At 46.1% G+C, this 20784-nt stretch overlaps 1 protein-coding gene across 1 annotated transcript in view; it reads left to right on the top strand.

Annotated features, from left to right (window-relative positions):
* LOC116523229 (active breakpoint cluster region-related protein) overlaps nt 1-20784 on the top strand; it is a 78165-nt gene that overhangs the window by 16644 nt on the left and 40737 nt on the right. Inside the window, exons 8-11 of the mRNA XM_032238318.1 lie at nt 303-407; nt 2111-2185; nt 4222-4319; nt 7613-7744. Coding sequence (XP_032094209.1) covers nt 303-407; nt 2111-2185; nt 4222-4319; nt 7613-7744 — 410 coding nt within the window. The remainder of the gene's footprint in view (nt 1-302; nt 408-2110; nt 2186-4221; nt 4320-7612; nt 7745-20784) is intronic.

Genomic DNA, 20784 nt, shown 5'->3' on the forward strand with positions numbered 1-20784 from the left:
ACACACACACAGACACACACACACACCCCTCTCTCTCTTTCATTCTCTCTCTTTCATTCTCTCTCTCTCTTTCATTCTCTGTTTCATTCTCTCTTTCTCTTTCATTCTCTTTCTCTCTGTCTCATTCTCTCTCATTCTCTCTCTCTGTCTCTTTCTCTCATTCTCTCTTTGTCTCATTCTCTCTCTCTCTCTCTCTCTCTCTCTCTCTCTCTCTCTCTCACACACACACACACACACACACACACACACCTAGGAGACTCTGTGTTCCCGGCTTTTCGCTAAACCTTTGTCGTTCCCCTTAGATCTCCAGACGTTTGTGCTAAGTTCTGTGGAGCTGCAGTATCTGATGGGATCCTGTTTCAAGCTACGGACTGTCCACAACATTCCTCTGACCAGCAACACCGACGGTGAGTGCGCCCGCAACCCCAGCGCCCCCCCCCCCGGCACCGTTGATCCGCATGATTGCAGGTTGGGCATTAGGCAGCTGGTCATGTGAAGCTGTTGGACTCCGCAGATACTCTGGGTGTCCTACACAGGTAATCCTTGAGTTACGACCAGAATCGGGGCCCGAATTTAAGTCTCTAAGTGAAATCTTTTTTCAGTGAGTTTGTCTCAATTTATGACTTTTCTTGCCACGTTTGTTAAGCGGATCCCTGCAGTTGTTAAAATTAGTCACTTGGTTGTTAAGTGAATCTGGCTATTCCCCCATTGACTTTGTTTCTCGGAAGGTCGCAAAACGGGACACGGCAACTGTCGTAAATGTGAGTCAGTTGCCCAGGGTATGAATTTTGATCGCGCGACCCTGGGGCTGCTGCAGTGGTCGTAAATGTGAAAAACGGTCATAACTCACTTTTTTCAGTGCCGTTGCAACTTTGAACGGTCACTAAGCGAACCGTTGTAAGTCGAGGACGACCTGTAATGAAAAGAAATAAGAAAAAAGCAACATACAGGTAGTCCTTCACTTACAATAATTCATTTAGTGACCGTTTGAAGTCATGAAAAAGTGACTTATGACCGTTTTTCACACTTACGACCATTGCAGCACCCCCGGGGGTCGCAACTGACTCACATTTATGACGGTCACAGTGTCCCAGGGTCACGTGATCCCCTTTTGCCACCTTCTGACCAGCCAAAACCACGGGGAAGCCAGATTCACTTAACAACCGCGTGACTGACTGCAGTGACTCCCTTAACAACCGTGGCAAGGAAGGCCATAAAATGGGGCAAAAATTCACCGAACCACCCACTCGCTTAGCGACAGTAATATCGGGCTCCATTGCGGTCGTATGTCGAGGACGATAACCTGCCTCTTGATTACCCTTCATAACAAGTTCGAAGCGCTACGTTTATTCCTTTTCCCACCAGTAGGTGGCGGTATGGTTGCAAAGAGTTTGCTTTTGCAATTATCCGGGAAAAATATATATATATATATATATATCCTGCTTTTTTGAATATATATTTTCCTGGCTTTTTTTTGGCCACGAAACAGTGGGGTTTTTAAAAAAAATGAAACTTAATACTTAGACTTGTTAAGTCAAAAGATGCTTTGGGAAACGTTGTGGCCAATTAAGCAAACTTTTTAGCTCGTTAAAAGAGTTTCCGGGCGAGACCTCTCTGTTCCCAAAAGCAGCGTGTGGGAGCAAAGCACAGTGGGGGGTGGGGGGGCAGCTCCTTCCTACGCCGTGTGATCCCCAAATTAGGGGCTCCTCTGCTCTTGGCAAGCCCCCCCCGCCCCTTTCATTCACGGCTCCCCGTGTGCAATCCGGTGACGCTTCCTTTTTAGCGTGCTGTTTTTCACCCTTTGGCATTTCTTGAGGTTGCAATTATAACCTCCCGCCCGGGAAATAAAACCCACTCGTGCCTTTTTTTTTTTTTTTTTTTGTAAATGTAATTTCTTTTTTAAAAAAAATATTTATCATTAGCGTTCAACGGTGGTTGGTTTCTTTTTTCTTTTCTTTTCATTTGGTTGTTTGAACTTTGGAAATGAAATAAAAATGTGCGGGAAGAAAAAAGTAAAAGAAAGCCACATCTAATATGTCCCTCGCTCTGTGTGTGTGTGTGTGTGTGTGTGTGTGTGTGTCCGTCCGTCCGTCCGGTCCCTCCTCCACAGATGACAAACTTCAAGGAATGTACGGCTTTCTACACGTCATTCTCCACTCGGTCAAGGGCTTCCAGCAATCTGCCAGTAAGTGCCTGATTGATTGAGTAGATCGAATTAGATTACTATTATTTTTTGCATCTTCCCCACGGCTTCCCCTCCCCGGCGCCTTCTCTGGCATCATTTGACCCAGCTGCAGCTTCAAGTAGGGAGGGTCTGCAGGCATCCAGTTGAGGGCCCCCCCCCCTATTGTGTGGTCATTTTGCAAGGGATGGATCTGCGGATCCCAGCGAACGCTCACAATCCTTCTCCTCCTCTTCCTCCTCTCTGCAAACACCCCTCCCTTCTAGCACTGATGACGTTACCTAGTTGGCCATGAAACGTCTGCAAGTAAACCCCCAGGCTCAGAGGGCCATAATCCTCCTCCTCCTCTTCCTCCTCTTCCTCCTTCTCCTCTTCCCTTCTAGCACTGATGATGTTACCTAGTTGGGTCATGAAATGTCTGCAAGAAAACCCCCAAGCTCAGAGAGCAGCAAGGAACCAAAAAAGTCCTCTCCCCCCTCCTCCTCCTCCTCCTCTTCTTCTTCCTCTCCTTCTCCTTCCCCTCTTCCTCCTCCTCCTCCTCCTCCTCCTCCTCCTCCTCCTCCTCCTCTCCAAATCCCAGGATCCCCCAGCCAGCTTGCTTTAAGAGGGGAGGACTTCCACTCCCAGAATCCCCCAGCCAGAATGCTTTAAGAGGGGTGGGCTTCCACTCCCAGAATCCCCCAGCCAGAATGCTTTAAGAGGGGAGGGCTTCCACTCCCAGAATCCCCCAGCCAGAATGCTTTAAGAGGGGTGGGCTTCCACTCCCAGAATCCCCCAGCCAGCCTGCTTTAAGGGAGGACTTCCACTCCCAGAATCCCCCAGCCAAGATGCTTTAAGAGGGGTGGAATTCCACTCCCAGAATCCCCCAGCCAGCCTGCTTTAAGAGGGATGGGCTTCCACTCCCAGAATCCCCCAGCCAGAATGCTTTAAGAGGGATGGACTTCCACTCCCAGAATCCCCCAGCCAGCAAGCTTTAAGAGAGGTGGACTTCCACTCCCAGAATCCCCCAGCCAGGATGCTTTAAGACGGGTGGGCTTCCACTCCCAGAATCCCCCAGCCAGCCTGCTTTAAGAGGGATGGGCTTCCACTCCCAGAATCCCCCAGCCAGCAGGCTTTAAGAGGGATGGACTTCCACTCCCAGAATCCCCCAGCCAGAATGCTTTAAGAGGGGTGGGCTTCCACTCCCAGAATCCCCCAGCCAGAATGCTTTAAGAGGGGGGGACTTCCACTCCCAGAATCCCCAGCCAGCATGCTTTAAGAGGGATGGGCTTCCACTCCCAGAATCCCCCAGCCAGAATGCTTTAAGAGGGATGGGCTTCCACTCCCAGAATCCCCCAGCCAGAATGCTTTAAGAGGGGAGGACTTCCACTCCCAGAATCCCCCAGCCAGCAGGCTTTAAGAGGGATGGGCTTCCACTCCCAGAATCCCCCAGCCAGGATGCTTTAAGAGGGATGGACTTCCACTCCCAGAATCCCCCAGCCAGAATGCTTTAAGAGGGGGGGACTTCCACTCCCAGAATCCCCCAGCCAGCCTGCTTTAAGAGGGATGGGCTTCCACTCCCAGAATCCCCCAGCCAGAATGCTTTAAGAGGGAAGGAGTTCCACTCCCAGAATCCCCCAGCCAGGAGGCTTTAAGAGGGGAGGAGGAGGCGCTGTGCAGCATGCTCCTTGCAAGGAGAAAGCTAGCAACTCAAGAAAAGGGATGGAACACACTTCCCGTGCTTTAAGAGGGGTGGGCTTCCACTCCCAGAATCCCCCATCCAGCATGCTTTAAGAGGGAAGGACTTCCACTCCCAAAATCCCCCAGCCAGCTTGCTTTAAGAGGGGAGGAGGAGGCGCTGTGCAGCATGCTCCTTGCAAGGAGAAAGCTAGCAACTCAAGAAAAGGGATGGAACACACTTCCCGTGCTTTAAGAGGGGTGGGCTTCCACTCCCAGAATCCCCCAGCCAGCAGAGGACCTACGGGATGGATTTTTAGGAAGGTCCCTCAGGTGAAATATAAAATTTATTTCCTGTTTCTTTTCCCCCCTGATGTTCTTAGACCTCTACTGTACTCTCGAAGTCGATTCTTTCGGATATTTTGTCAGCAAAGCCAAAACACGGGTTTTCCGGGACACAACGGAGCCGCAGTGGAACGAGGTAAGCCATCCGCGATGCCTCTGAGCATGTGCAGAGTGCTTTGCCCCACGGGGCCAAAATACACAGCCCTTCCATAGCGCATTTGGGATAAAAGAAGCCAATTGCTTTGCTGCGGTCCTTGACTTATGACGCCCCAATTTTCCATTGCTGAGCGAGAGAGTTGTTAAGTGGGCTTGGACCCATTTAGCGACCTTTCTCGCCATGGTAAAGTGAATCGCTGCAGTTGTTCAGTTAGTAACGCGGCCGTTAAGCGAATCTGGCTTCCTCACTGACTTTGCTTGCAGCTTTGAATGGTCGCTAAATGGATTGCTGTAAGTTGAGGACTGCCTGCCTAGGAAGATGAGGAGGAAGCTAGTACGGCCTTGAAACACTGGGGCAGAAATGACATTCTGCACATGCTCAGAAGCCCTTGGTGGGAGATGCCCCAATTGGAGTGGAGTGAGGTGGGGGGAGAGCGATTGTGATTGTGCAATTTTTATACTTTTGCTTGAGTTACGTCGGGCTGTGCAAAAACTGGATTCAATTACGAAGGAGGCTGCTAGCTAGTCCTCCACTTACAACAGTTCATTGAGTGACCACTCAAAGTTACAACAACGCTGAAAAAAATGAGTTGTTACGACCATTATTCACACTTAAGACCGTTGCCATGGTCATGTGATCAAAATTCGGCCACTGGTTCATATTTATGACGGCCGATGTGTCCCCAGGGACATGTGATCCCTTTTTGCGACTTTCCGAGTCCATGGGGGAAGTCCGATGCGCTTAATGACCGAGTTGTGGCTAACTTATCAACTGCGGTGATCCGCTTAACCAATACAATAAGTCACTTAACAACAAATGCCACAACTCGCCCTTCTCTTAACAAGAACGGTCGTAAAGTGGGGCAAAGCTCCCTTAACAAAGATCTCACTTAACAAGATCGATTTTGGGTCTCAATTGAGGTCGTAACTCGAGGACGACCTGCGACGATCTGAACACTTGTGAGGCCACCCCCAGCCATTTGCCAGCAGTGGATTCCCAGAAAAGAAACGACATGCAATTATCAATTTACTGTACAAACTGAAGATGAGCTAACAATGCGGCTGGGAGTTTATTGATTATTTTATTTATTAATCCAATTTAAAGGCCTCTGGACTTTGCCAGTCTCTCTCTGCCTCCTCTCGTTTCTAGTCAAACCTTTACGGTGGGGCATATTTGAATAGAACAGAATAGAATAGAATATAGAATAGAATGGAATATAGAATAGAATATAGAATAGAATATGTAAAGAATAGAATATAGAATAGAATAGAATAGAATAGAATAGAATATGGAAAGAATATGGAAAGAATATGGAAAGAATAGATTAGAATATGTAAAGAATAGAATATGGAAAAAATAGAATATAGAATAGAATAGAAAGAATAGAATAGAATAGAATATAGAAAGAATAGAATAGAATATGGAAAGAATATGGAAAAAATAGAATATAGAATAGAATAGAATATAGAAAGAATAGAATAGAATATGGAAAGAATATGGAAAGAATATGGAAAGAATATGGAAAGAATAGATTAGAATATGTAAAGAATAGAATATGGAAAAAATAGAATATAGAATAGAATAGAAAGAATAGAATAGAATAGAATATAGAAAGAATAGAATAGAATATGGAAAGAATATGGAAAAAATAGAATATAGAATAGAATAGAATATAGAAAGAATAGAATAGAATATGGAAAGAATAGAATATGGAAAGAATAGAATATAGAAAGAATAGAATAGAATATGGAAAGAATAGAATATGGAAAGAATAGAATATAGAATAGAATAGAATAGAATAGAATAGAATATGGAAAGAATAGAATAAAGAATACAATAGAATATGGAAAGAATAGAATATAGAGTAGAATAGAATAGAATATGGAAAGAATAGAATATGGAAAGAATAGAATATGGAAAGAATAGAATATGGAAAGAATAGAATATAGAATAGAATATGGAAAGAATACAATATAGAGTAGAATAGAATAGAATATGGAAAGAATAGAATATAGAATAGAATAGAATAGACCTAGTTGGAAGGGACCTTGGAGGTCTTCTAGTCCAACCCCCTGCCTAGGCAGGAAACCCTATACCGTTTCAGACAAATGGCTCTCCAGCATCTTCTTAAAGACTTCCAGTATCGAAGCATTCACAACTCCTGGAGGCAACTTCTGTTCCACTGATTAATTGTCCTAACTGTCAGGAAATTTCTCCTTAGTTCTAGGTTGCTTCTCTCCTTGATTAGTTTCCACCCATTGCTTCTTGTTCTGCCCTCAGGTGCCTTGGAGAATAGCTTGACTCCCTCTTCTTTGTGGCAACCCCTGAGATATTGGAAGACTGCTGTCATATTAGGAGTCCTTGACATACAACCATAATAGAGCTGGCCCATTACGGTTGCAAGTTGTGCCCATTTTCCCCACTTACGACCATTTCACCATCTCCATGATTGAAATACAGGCACTGGGCCACCGATTCGTATTTATGACGGTCGCAGTGTCGCTGAGGTAACCTTCCGACAAGCCAGGTCAATGGGGGAGCCGGATTCGTTTAACGACAACACGATTCGCTTAACAGCCCCAGGGATTTCGCTAAACAAGCTGTGGCAACAAGATCGTAAATGGGGCGAAACTCACTTAATCTTCTTTAGCAATGGCAGGTTCGGGCTCAGTGGCGGTTGTAAGTCGAGGACTTCTTGTGTGACCCTACACGGCTCCTGGACCCTCTGAAAATGAGGGGTTTTTTTTGTTGTATTTCGTCTGCGTCCTTATTTGACCATTGCTGTAATACAGCTAGTCCTCATCTTATGACCACAAACTTTTCTTCGTGACCTTTCGTGTCACCGTTGTTAAGTGAGCCACCGCAGTTCTTAAGTCAGTCGCATGGTTGTTAAGTGAACCGGGCTCCCCCCCCAATCGACTTTGCTTGTCGGGCGGTCGCAGAAGGGGATCAGGTGACGCTGGGACACTGCGACCGTCGTAAATGTGAAGCAATTGCCAAACATCTGAGTTTTGATCACACGACCAGGGGGGAGGCTACAACGGTCGTTAAGTGTGAAAACGGGTCGCAACTCAGCTTTTTCACTACCGTCGTAAACTTCTCTAACTTCCTCCTCCTCCTCTTCTCCTCCTCCTCCTCCTCCTCTTCCTCCTCCTCTTCCTCCTCCTCCTCTTCCTCCTCCTCCTCCTCTTACTCCTCCTTCTCCTCTTCCTCTTCCTCCTCCTTCTCTTTCTCCTCCTCCTCCTCCTCCTCCTCCTCGTCTGATTCTGCAGGAATTTGAAATCGAGCTGGAGGGCTCCCAGTACCTGCGGATTCTCTGCTACGAGAAATGTTACCACAAGACAAAGCTGAACAAAGACAACAACGAAATTGTCGATCGGATCGTGGGCAAGTGGCAAGTCCAGGTGCGGGGCAGAAAAACTCTTTTCTCTTTTCACAAAGTTTTCACACGGCGGGAGTGGGGGAGGCGCTGTGCGGCATGCTCCTTGCAAGGAGAAAGCTAGCATCTCAAGAAAAGTGATGGAACATACCTCCCGTGCTTTAAGAGGGGTGGGCTTCCACTCCCAGAATCCCCCAGCTAAAATGCTTTAAGAGGGGAGGACTTCCACTCCCAGAATCCCCCAGCCAGCATCCTTTAAGAGGAATGGACTTCCACTCCCAGAATCCCCCAGCCAGCATGCTTTAAGATGGGTGGACTTCCACTCCCAGAATCCCCCAGCCAGCATGCTTTAAGAGGGGTGGACTTCCACTCCCAGAATCCCCCAGCCAGCATGCTTTAAGAGGGGAGGACTTCCACTCCCAGAATCCCCCAGCCAGCCTGCTTTAAGAGGGGTGGGCTTCCACTCCCAGAATCCCCCAGCCAGCATCCTTTAAGAGGAATGGACTTCCACTCCCAGAATCCCCCAGCCATCATGCTTTAAGAGGGGAGGACTTCCACTCCCAGAATCCCCCAGCCAGCATCCTTTAAGAGGAATGGACTTCCACTCCCAGAATCCCCCAGCTAAAATGCTTTAAGAGGGGAGGACTTCCACTCCCAGAATCCCCCAGCCAGCATCCTTTAAGAGGAATGGACTTCCACTCCCAGAATCCCCCAGCCAGCATCCTTTAAGAGGAATGGACTTCCACTCCCAGAATCCCCCAGCTAAAATGCTTTAAGAGGGGAGGACTTCCACTCCCAGAATCCCCCAGCCATCGTGCTTTAAGAGGGGTGGGCTTCCACTCCCAGAATCCCCCAGCAGGCTTTAAGAGGGGTGGGCTTCCACTCCCAGAATCCCCCAGCCATCGTGCTTTAAGAGGGGAGGACTTCCACTCCCAGAATCCCCCAGCCATCGTGCTTTAAGAGGAATGGACTTCCACTCCCAGAATCCCCCAGCTAAAATGCTTTAAGAGGGGAGGACTTCCACTCCCAGAATCCCCCAGCCATCGTGCTTTAAGAGGGGAGGGCTTCCACTCCCAGAATCCCCCAGCAGGCTTTAAGAGGGGTGGGCTTCCACTCCCAGAATCCCCCAGCCATCGTGCTTTAAGAGGGGAGGACTTCCACTCCCAGAATCCCCCAGCCAGCAGGCTTTTTTATTGCTTTAATAAAAGCATAACAGAATTGGAAGGGACCTTGGAGGTCGTCTGCCCAGCTCCATAATGTTAATATTTCTCTGTCTTGCTCACTTTCATTGAAGTCCATCCATCGCAGGAGGCCAGCTGAGGAATTCTGGGAGTTTAGGCTCCACTCTCCTTAGAGCATCCTGGCTGGGGAATTCTGGGGCTTGAAATCCAGCCCTCCTCCTGCTTGAACAGAGGGTTGGACTAATAAGAGACATACATTACGTGTAACTTAGAAACAGTCAGAAGCTGAGTTGAATGTGTTGCTTTTGTGTGTTGTCGTTGTGGGCTGGGACCGCTTTGGTTTGATTTGCTATTAGTGTCGGGCTCTGGGATTGTCAGAGTTATAAACGAAGTAGAATAGATGGGAATATTTGTAATTCAGCAGTGAACTGTATGTTGGTGCTCTCTGAGCTTGGGGGTTTTCTTGCAGACGTTTCACGACCCAACTAGGTAACAACATCAGTGCTAGAAGGGAAGGGGGTTTGCAAAGAGGAGGGGGAGGAGGAGGAGGAGGAGGAGGAGGAGGAGGAGGAGGAGGAGGAAGGTTTTGGGGTCTTTAGTGCTCTCTGAGCTTGGGAGGTTTCTTCCAGACGTTTCATTACCCAACTAGGCAATAGAATCAATGCTGGAAGGAAATGGCATTTGTGAGGAAGAGGAGGAGAGGGAGGAGGAGGAGGTGGAAGTGAAGCGGGGGAGGAGAATTATGGAGTCCTTGGTGGTCTCTGAGCTTGAGCTGTTTTGATGAAGACGTTTCATGACCCAACTAGGTAATGTCATCAGTGCGAGGACGGAATGAACTCTGAGCAGAGTAGCCAAAAATCTGGAGTCCGGTGCCCCCTTATTTTGATTGACACCTTTCATTCTAAACCAGAAACTTTTGTGTGATGGGATCACGTGACCCTGGGCCTCTGTGACCGTCATAAATACGAGTCAGTTGCCAAGCGGCCGGATTTTGATCACGTGACCACGGGGATGCCGCGACGGTCGTAAGTGTGAGGGGGGGAAAAACGACCCCAAGCCCCCTTTTTTCAGTGCCGTTGACCCTCCATTTAGCTCGGTCACTAAATGAACCGTTGTAAGTCGAGGACTCCCTGCAACGCATCATTCTCTGGGGGCCTTGTAGATTTCCCCCAAGTCTTCCGGCTGCTTAGAATCTAGCGCCATCATGATTGCAAATTCCCGTAGGAGGTGCGGAAGCCGACATGTCGCCAGGGTTCAAATTTGTCCTCTCCTCCTCTTTTGGGGGGGGCGGGGTGCCAGCAGGATGCTTCTCAAGCTGTCTGCCCGATGCCAGCCTGAGGCACCGCCAATTCCTTTGTGCCGAGACAGTAAATCCCCCCCCCGGAGGCGTGCTTTTTCCTGCTTCAACTGTTCTCTTCTCCATCTGTAGATTTATCGGCTCCCTTGGAGTCTGCCCTGCATAAGATTGTTCCCGGGGAGAGAGAGAGAGGGAGGGAGGGAGGGAGAGAGAGAGAGAGAGAGAGAGGGAGGGAGAGAGAAAATGCCCCTCGGATTAGGGAGAAACAAAATATTATTTACTAGCTTGAGTCAAGGAGTGGAAGGTCTGCCAGTTTGAACTGAGGAAATGGAATGTGAGGCAAATGGCAGTTGGAACAGAGTTCTTTTCAGGTGGGGAGGGGGAGTAGAACTCCTTCGCATCAGATACAGAGCGTGTTAATTACTGTATAAGAAATACTAATGATCTGATGGTCATTTTGAACAATCCTTTCTTAGCGAGCACCTAGAAGCCAAGAGGAACATATATTATTTACTAGCTGGATCCCCGTGCCTCACAACGAAGCTATGTGATCGGGCTATGCAGGAGAAATTCAGTTCACAATCCGTTGGCTCGTCGGTGGTCGGTGATTGAAACACATAAGGGAATATCGCTCCCGCCGCCTTGAGTCCGGAAGCAGTTCCATAGGTGGAAGGCGTAGACATATTGGTGAGGTAGCGACGTTTAGTACTTTAGGAGGCCCAGACCGCTCTTGAGTCAAGGAGTGGAAGGTCTGCCAGTTTGAACTGAGGAAACGGAATGTGAGGCAAGTGGCAGTTGGAACAGAGTTCTTTTCAGGTGGGGAGGGGGAGTAGAACTCCTTCTCATCAGATACAGAGCGTGTTAATTACTGTATAAGAAATACTAATGATCTGATGGTCATTTCGAACAATCCTTTCCTAGCGAGCACCTAGAAGCCAAGAGGAACATATATTATTTACTAGCTGGATACCCGTGCCTCACAACGAAGCTATGTGATCAGGCTATGCGGGAGAAATTCAGTTCACAATCAGAATGGCTCGGCGGTGGGCGGTGATTGAAACACATAAGGGAATATTGCTCCCGCCACCTTGAGTCCGGAAGCAGTTCCATAGGTGGAAGGCGTAGACATATTGGTGAGGTAGCGACGTTTAGTACTTTAGGAGGCCCAGACCGCTCTTGAGTCAAGGAGTGGAAGGTCTGCCAGTTTGAACTGAGGAAACGGAATGTGAGGCAAGTGGCAGTTGGAACAGAGTTCTTTTCAGGTGGGGAGGGGGGGTAGAACTCCTTCGCATCAGATACAGAGCATGTTAATTACTGTATAAGAAATACTAATGATCTGATGGTCATTTCGAACAATCCTTTCTTAGCGAGCACCTAGAAGCCAAGAGGAACATATATTATTTACTAGCTGGATACCCGTGCCTGACAACGAAGCTATGTGATTGGGCTATGCAGGAGAAATTCAGTTCACAATCCGTTGGCTCGGTGGTGGTCGGTGATTGAAACACATAAGGGAATATCGCTCCCGCCACCTTGAGTCCGGAAGCAGTTCCAGAGGTTGGAAGGCGTAGACATATTGGTGAGGTAGCGACGTTTAGTACTTTAGGAGGCCCAGACCGCTCTTGAGTCAAGGAGTGGAAGGTGTGCCAGTTTGAACTGAGGAAACGGAATGTGAGGCAAATGGCAGTTGGAACAGAGTTGTTTTCAGGTGGGGAGGGAAAGTAGAACATCTAACTCCTTAAGCATCAAAGTGTGTTAATATAAGGCAACTGGCAGTTGGAACAGAGTTCTTTTCAGAAGTTGCCTCCAGAAGTTGTGAATGCCCCAACACTGGAAGTCTTTAAGAAGATGCTGGATAGCCATTTGTCTGAAACGGTATAGGGTTTCCTGCCTAGGGAGGGGGTTGGACTAGAAGACCTCCAAGGTCCCTTCCAACTCTGCTATTGTATTGTATTGACTCACTTGGCCACTGCAGTGATTCACATGATGTGTGGCCAGAAAGGTCATAAAAATCTGGCAAAAGTCACTTAACAACCGTCTCGCTTAGCAATGGAAATTTTGGACTCCATTAGGGGCCGTAGGTCGAGGATCATTAAATGGCTTGTATGATGTGCTGTCACAGGAGCAAAGGGTGGCTTTTTAAAAACAAACAAACTATTATTTCATTTTATATGATTCTTTTATTAGTTTTATTGTTTTTGATGTGGTGTTTTTATATTTTTGTAAGCCACCTTGGATGGGATGCGGCGGCTCAGTGGCTAGGACGCTGAGCTTGTTGATCAAAAAGGTCGGCAGTTCAGCGGTTCGAATCCACAACGCCGTATAACGGAGTGAGCTCCCGTGACTTGTCCCAGCTTCTGCCAACCTAACAGTTCGAAAGCAGGTTAAAAAATGCAAGTAGAAAAAATAGGAGCCACCTTTGGTGGGAAGGGAACAGCGTTCCGTGCGCCTTCGGGCGTTGAGTCATGCCGGCCACATGATCACAGAGACGTCTACGGACAGCGCTGGCTCTTCGGCTTTGAGACGGAGATGAGCATCGCCCCCTTGAGTCGGGAACGACTAGCACAGATGTGCGAGGGGAAGCTTTACCTAAGCCGCTTTGAGTCACCTTATGCAACTAGTTGGCAACGTAAATCTCCTAAATAAATAAATAAATTACTTTTAATTTCTTAGGGACCCCCTTAAAGTTTTTGGGGAACACAATTGGAACATTCCTGTTCTTTACACTACCAACAACATGTTTTCTTCGGTGTGGGATTTAAGGAAATTTACTTTCCCCCCCCCAAGTGCGATAAAAATCTGCGGAGAAACTTGTTCTTGTCAGATTGTCATCAGCATTACAATCGGATGCCAGTGGGATTCGGAGCCCGATCTTAAAATGCTCAAGTGTGTTGTTTGCTCTCTGCAAATGGTGCGACGTTGTCGTTTTGTGCTCGCTGTTTCGCACCGAGTCTTGTTGAGCTGAACATATCAGACGGCACTGCTGGGAATTTTAGAACAGTGTTTCTCAACCTTGGCAACTTGAAGATGTCCGGACTTCAACTCCCAGAATTCCCCAGCCAGCAAATGCTGGCTGGGGAATTCTGGGAGTTGAAGTCCAGACATCTTCAAGTTGCCAAGGTCGAGAAACACTGTTTTAGAATCTCTCCAAAGCCAGTGCTCGAGTTTGTATAGGAATACAGGCGTTCCTTGCCTTACGACCGCAACCAAGGGCGAAGTTTCCATTTGCTAAGCGAGACAGCGGTTCAGTAAAATTTTGCCCCGTTTTGCGACCTTTCTCCCCACAGTCGTTGAGCGAATCGCTGCGGTGGCTAAGTTAGTCCCACGGCCGTTAAGTGAATCCGGCTTTCTCGTTGACTTTGCTTGCTCAGGAGGATGGGATCATGTCACGCCGGGGCGCTGCCACCGTCATAAGTGTGAGCCAGCTGCCAAGCGTCTAAAAATTTGGATCACGTGATCATGGGGATACGGCGGCGGTTGTAAGAGTGAGAAACGCTCATAAAGTCACTTTTTCCAACGCTGGGATTTGTGTCCAAAAATGGTAGAGTGTGCAGTTGTCAGGAATGGTTGAAGGCAGGGGGAGAAGGAAATTGAGACATGCTGAATTCTGTGATGAGATCCAGTATGCAGAATTTTCCTGACAATTGGAACAATTAACCAGTGGAACAGCTTGCCACCAGAAGTTGTGGGTGCTCCGACTCGAGCAGGGGGTTGGACTAGATGACCTGCGAGGTCCCCTCTGTTACTTTGTTATTTCTCCTCTGTGACTTCCAAAAGCTCGTGCACAAGGCAGGGCAGGTGGAGAGATGCGGCCTCTCTGGGAACCCCCCCTGGCAGCATCCTCAGATCAACTTTATCCCGGGTTGCTGTGGCAACGGTTGCTAAGACAACTGCTGAGCTTTGCTCCGATTGGGCGAGGAAGATCCTGGGAGGGGAAAGGAGATGAGAGGGTACCTGAATCAGAGGCAGAAGGAGAATAAGGGAGAAGGGTTTCAAATACTCTGTTTTTATTTAGTTAATTGATATTTAAGAGGGAAAGGGGCTCTGGGGTTTTAATGACAATAGATAGATACAGATGATAGATAGATAGATAGATAGATAGATAGATAGATAGATAGATAGATAGATAGATAGATAGATAGATAGATAGATAGATAGATAGATTGATAGATGATAGATAGATAGATACATAGATAGATAGATGATAGATGATAGATGATAGATGATAGATGATAGATGATAGATAGATAATAGATAATAGATAGATGACAGATGATAGATAATTAGATATATTGATAGATGATAAAGATAGATAGATAGATAGATAGATAGATAGATAGATAGATAGATAGATAATAGATAGATAATAGATAGATAATAGATAGATGATAGATGACAGATGATTGATAGATATATTGATGGATGATAAAGATAGATAGATAGATAGATAGATAGATAGATAGATAGATAGATAGATAGATACATAGATAGATAGATAGATAATAGATAGATGATAGATAGATAGATAGATAGATAGATAGATAGATGATAGAGATAGATAGATAGATAGATAGATAGATAGATAGATAGATAGATAGATAGATAGATAGATGATAGATGACAGATGATAGATGATAAATAGATATATTGATAGATGAGATAGATAGATAGATAGATGATAGATAGATAGATAGATAGATAGATAGATAGATAGATAGATAGATAGATGATAGATGATAGATGATAGATAGATAGATAATGATAGACAGATAGATAATTGATAGATGATAGATAAATAGATATATTGATAGATGATAAAGATAGACAAGAGATAGATAGACAGATAGACACAGATGATAGACATAGATGATAGATATAGGCAGACAGATAATGGATAGATAAATAGGTACTGCATAATGGGTGGTTAGAGGTGGATAGATAAATATATGATAAAGAGACAGATGATAAATAGATATATTGATAGATGATTGAGATAGACAGACAGACACAGATGATAAGTAGATGGTAGATATGGGTTTGATAAATAGATACATCATAGATAATGGGTGGATAGAAATGGATGGATGGATAGATAATGAACACACACACACACACACACACACACACACACACACACACACACTCCTCGCCTTACAACAGTTCTTTTAGTGACCATTCAAAGTTACGACACTGAAAAAGATGTCTTATGGCCATTTTTCAACTTTCAACCGTTGCAACAACCTCATGGTCATGTGATCAAAATTCAGCCACTGGTCAACTGATTCATATTTATGACAGTCGCAGTGTCCCGGAGTCACGCGATCCCCTTTTGTGACCTTCTGACGGGCAGAGTCAACGGGGGAGTCGGATTCATTCCACTCAACAATCGTGTTTCTAACTTCACAACTGCAGTGATTCGCTTAACACCTGTGGCACCAAAGGTCGCAAAATGGGGCAAAACTCATTTAGCAACCTCCACGCGTAGCAGCAGAAATTTTGGTCGTAAGTCAAGGACTACCTGAAGTGGAGTCTAGAAATATCAGGCAACCAGTCCTCGTTGAGCGACCCGAATTAGCACCAGCAACACCGTCATTAAGGAAAGCAGTCGCTAAGTGAAACTCCCACTGTGCTTACAGGCTGACTTCAGCTTTTCTTTCCTTTATGGACCTGCAGAGGTCATAAACGCAAGGACGGCTTGCAAAGTGACTTTTTCATCCCCGTTGTAGCTGCGAGCCGTTGCTAAATGAGGCAGTCACTGAACGAGGACGACCTATGACAAACTTTCTATGCTGGTTGAGACTTTCTTAAACGGCCTGAAACCTTTTAGTGTGCGTGAATCTCTGGCTCAGGGATTGAGGTCTCGTGTTTTGCAAGATTTTCCAAACTAGAAATATTCCAGGTTATTGAAATTTGGAATTTTGATTGTCGTCTTTTGAGTGTTGATGTCAGCCTTGTGCCGTTGTTTTGTGCAGTTGTTTGCCGAATGGTCGGCGTAAAATCTTACAGACCTATGTGGGAAAAGTGTGTGTCACAGGTCAGGAGGGTTGTGTGTTGTTGAATCTTGATGCTTTTCTTCAAGATTTTCCTCCCTGAAGGCTTTTCAAAACAGATTTGCATGCTACAGTTCTGAATTATTTCTATTATTATAGCCTGGGGTGGGTGTTATATAATAAAACATACTTTTTCATTACTTTCTCGAATGCCTGCAGTTGTGTGCAGAAGTCTGCTTTAGCAGACTCCTTTTCCCCATGTTGCAAATTCAGGAAATTCAAACTGCAAATTCAGAAAAATTTAGTTGCAAACTCAGAAAACTCAAAGGGCAAATTCAGAAAACTAAAAAGTTCAGGGAATTCAACTGCAAAAATCAGTGAAATTGAACCCCAAATTCGGAAAACTCAAAGGACCAATTCAGAATACCCCCATTGCAAATATCAGAAAATTCTACCGCAAATTCGGGTAAAATCGGCTTTAAAGTCAAAATATTTAGTTGCGAATTTCAGAAAAATGCAGCTGCAAATACAGAAAATCCGACTTCAAATTCAGAAAAATTCAGCTGTAAATTAAAAAAAAAAAAACAGTGGCAAATTTCGAAAATCCAGCTGCAGATTTAGGAAATGCAATCGCAGGTTCTGAAAATGCAGCTGCAAATTTAGAAAACCCGACTTCAAATTCAGAAAAATTCAGCTGTAAATTAAAAAAAAACAACAGTGGCAAATCTCGAAAATCCAGCTGCAGATTTAGAAAATGCAATAGCAGGTTCTGAAAATGCAGCTGCAAATTCAGAAAACCCGACCTCAAATTCAGAAAAATCCAGCTGTCAATTCCCCCCAAAAATCCAGCTAAATCAGAGAAACAGTGAACAAATCCAGAAAATAGCAATAGCAATAGCAGTTAGACTTATATACCGCTTCATAGGGCTTTCAGCCCTCTCTAAGCGGTTTACAGAGTCAGCATATCGCCCCCACAGTCTGGGTCCTCATTTCACCCACCTCGGAAGGATGGAAGGCTGAGTCAACCTTGAGCCGGTGAGATTAGAACCGCTGAACTGCAGATCACAGTCAGCTGAAGTGGCCTGCAGTGCTGCACCCTAACTGCAGATTCAGAAGATGCAGCAGGAAATTCAGAAACTTCACACTGCCGATCCAGAATTTTGAAAAGGGAGGGTTTGGAACAAGAGCGAAATCTGGAGTTGCACATCAGCGCAAAAATGCTCCAGGAGGACACTTTTCCTCCCAGTAGGAACTGAGCCAATCCCTCCCTACTCCGAATGTGTAACTTGAAAACTCCGAGCGAGTCTGCAGACGAAGAACGAATAAGACAGCAGTAGTAGAAAGTTGGTAGCTCTGTTTACTGGAAACGCCGCTTTGATCCCCAACGCATGAGTCACGCTGGCGGGCGGGAGGAACATGGATATTCCAGGCATGGGAATTTTGGGGGCGGGCAGGGCTCATGGGAATTGCTGGTTCCTGTCGGGTTGTCGTAATGTGGAACAGCGAGTAGCATCCGAATAGCCGGAGAAGGGAGGAGGGTTAGGGGTGGGCAGGTGAGTGCGAGGCATTAGTGCAAAACTCTTGTTCGTTTGCTGAGAATCTCGGGGTCCTTCGGGACCCCTGAATAATCCGGAGATAATCCAGAACTTGGGAGATAATCCCCCCCCTTCCGGATCTGACATCTGCCATCAGTTGGTGGAAAAAAATCCGACGGATGTTTGAGACACATCTCATTGTTCTGCTTGTATTGATTTTAGATGAGAGGTGGGGAATTATGTCCCCTGGACTTCAACTCCCAGAATCCCTCAGCCGCTCACCCAAATCGAGCCCAAACATTCCGTTGCTGAGCGAGACATTTGTTAAGTGAGCTTTGCCCAGTTTTACGTCCTTCCTTGCCACGGTTGTTAAGCGAATCGCTGCAGTTGTTAAGTGAGTGACATGGTTGTAGAGTGAATCTGGCTTCCCCGTTGATTTTGCTTGTCCAAAGAGGGTCACACGTTCCCGGAATACTACAACCGTCATAAATGCGAGTCGGTTGCAAAGTGATCCCGTGACGATGGGGATGCTGCAATGGTCGTAAGTGTGAAAAATGGCCATAATACAATTAATCCTCGACTTACAACCAGAGCCCAAAGTTTCTGTTGCTAAGTAAGACGCTTATGGAGTTTTGTCCCATTTTATCGCCTTTCTTGCCGACGTTGTTAAGGGAATCACTGCATGTAGTAAAAAGTAACACGGTCGTTAAGTGAATCTGGCTTTCCTATTTGAGTATGCGTGTCAGAAGATCGCAAAAGGGACCCCAGAACACTACAACCGTCATAAATACAAGTCAGTTACAAGGCGTCTGAATTTTGATCCTGTGACAAGGGGTCGTAAGAGTGAAAAATGGTCCCTTTTTTTCAGTGCCGTTGTAACTTCAAATCGTCACTAAACAGACTGTTGTAAGAATACCTGTATTGACTTTAGAGCAAAGGTACGACCGGTGGACTTCAGCCCCCAGAATTCCTCAGCCAACCCCACCCCCACCCCCAAAATGGAGCCCCAAAGTTCCGTTGCTGAGCGAGACATTGGTAAAAGTGCCCCACTTTGCCACCGTTCTTAAGCGAATCACTGCAGTTGTAAAGTTAGTCAGGCGGTCATTAAGTGAATCCAACTTCCCCATTGACTTTGCTTGTCAGAAGGTCGTAAAAGGGAATCGTGTGACCCCGGGACTCTGTTACAGTCGTAAGTAGAGTCAGTTGCCAAGGGTCCGAATTTTGATTCTGTGACTCAGGGATGCTGCAACAGGTAAGTGTGAAAATCCTGGTCACTTTTTTCACTACTGTTGTTACGTCAAACGGTCACTAAATGAACTGTTGTAAGTCGAGGACTATGGATATGGACTTTAGGTACAACTGGTGGACTTCAACTCCCAGAATTCCTGAGCCAGTGAACCCAACGGAGCACAAAATTTCCGTTGCCAAGTGAGACGGTTGTTAAGTGAGTTTTTGCTCCTTGTTATCAACTTTCTCGCCGCAGTTGATAAGTGAATCATTGCTGTTGTTATGTGAGTCACATGGTCGTTAAGTGAATCTGACTTCCCCATTGACTTTGCTTGTCTGAAGGTCGCAAAAGAGGATCAGGTGATCCTGGGGACAGGATGACCATCGTAAATACGAGCCTGTCTGAATCTTGATCGTGTGATCCTGGGGATGCGGCAACGGTCATAAGTGTGAAAAACAGTCCTAAGTCACTTTTTCCCATGCCGTTCTGGGGGAGCTGGATTCACTTAACAACCTTGCCACTAACGGAACAAGTACAGTGATTCCCTTGCCAACAACAGTGGCAAGAAAGCTCGTAATATGAGGCGAGATTCACTTAGCGACCATCTCGCTTAGCAACAAAAGAGATGAGCTAAATTGTGGTCGTGAGGCGAGGACTCCCTATAGAGCCAGGCACTTGAATGCATCCTTCCCTCTGTGAAATGTCCCACAGGGTTGGAAGACTAAAAGGAATTTTTCTATTTGAAATATTGGAATATAAATATGACCTCGTGCAGTTTTAGCAGGTGGTATTCCCCCCTCTCCCCCCCCCCCCGTGCTTTTCATTGTACGCGCGGCTTGGCTGGCTTGCTTGATCATTGCATCATTTCCCACCCAGCCCCGCAGTGGCACAGATGCCAAGACCCACCCACCCTCCAAATCTCTGGCCCCTGGGGTCTTGAAGGGGGCAGGCAGGAGGGCGGATGGGACCCCCCCCCACCTCCCCAAAGGGGACTTGCTGATTTGCAGACGTGAAATCGGAACCTGCCACCCCCTCCATCTCTCTCTCTCTCATTCCCTCATTCATTTTCTCTCATTCTCTCTCTCTCTCACATTCTCTCTCTCTCATTCTCTCTCTTATTCTCTCATTCATTCTCTCTCATTCTCTCGCTCTCTCATTTTCTTTCATTCTGTCTCTCATCTTCTCTCTCTTTCTTTCACTTTCTCTCCCTCATTCTCTCTCTCATTCTATTTCTCTCTCATTTTCTCTCATTCTATCTCTCATTTTCTCTCTCATTTCCTTTCTCTGTCTGTCTGTCTCTCTCTCATCTCATTCTCTCTCATTTCCTCTCTGTGTCTCTTTCTCTCTGTCTCTTACTCATTCTCTCTCATTCTCTCCCACTCCCTCTCATTCATTCTCTTTCTCATTCATCTCTCATTCTCTCATTTTCTCTCACATTCTCTCTTTCTCTGTTTCACGCTTTCTCTCTCTTTCTCTCTCTCTCTCATTCTCCCCCTCATTCTCTCTCTCATTTCCTCTCTCTGTCTTTCTCTCTCTGTCTCTCTCTCTCATCTCATTCTCTTATTTCCCCTCTGTCTTTCTCTGTCTGTCTCGCTTTCTCTTTCTCATTCTCTCTCATTCATTCTCTCTCATTCTCTCCCACTCCCTCTCATTCATTCTCTTTCTCATTCATCTCTCATTCTCTCATTCTCTCTCACATTCTCTCTTTCTCTCTTTCACGCTTTCTCTCTCTCTCTCTCTCTCTCTCATTCTCTCCCTCATTCTCTCTCTCATTCTCTCCCTCATTCTCTCTCTCATTTCCTCTCTCTGGCTTTCTCCATCTGTCTCTCTCTCA

This window comes from Thamnophis elegans, unplaced genomic scaffold, assembly GCF_009769535.1.
Source record: "Thamnophis elegans isolate rThaEle1 unplaced genomic scaffold, rThaEle1.pri scaffold_113_arrow_ctg1, whole genome shotgun sequence".
Taxonomy (NCBI): Eukaryota; Metazoa; Chordata; class Lepidosauria; order Squamata; family Colubridae; genus Thamnophis; species Thamnophis elegans.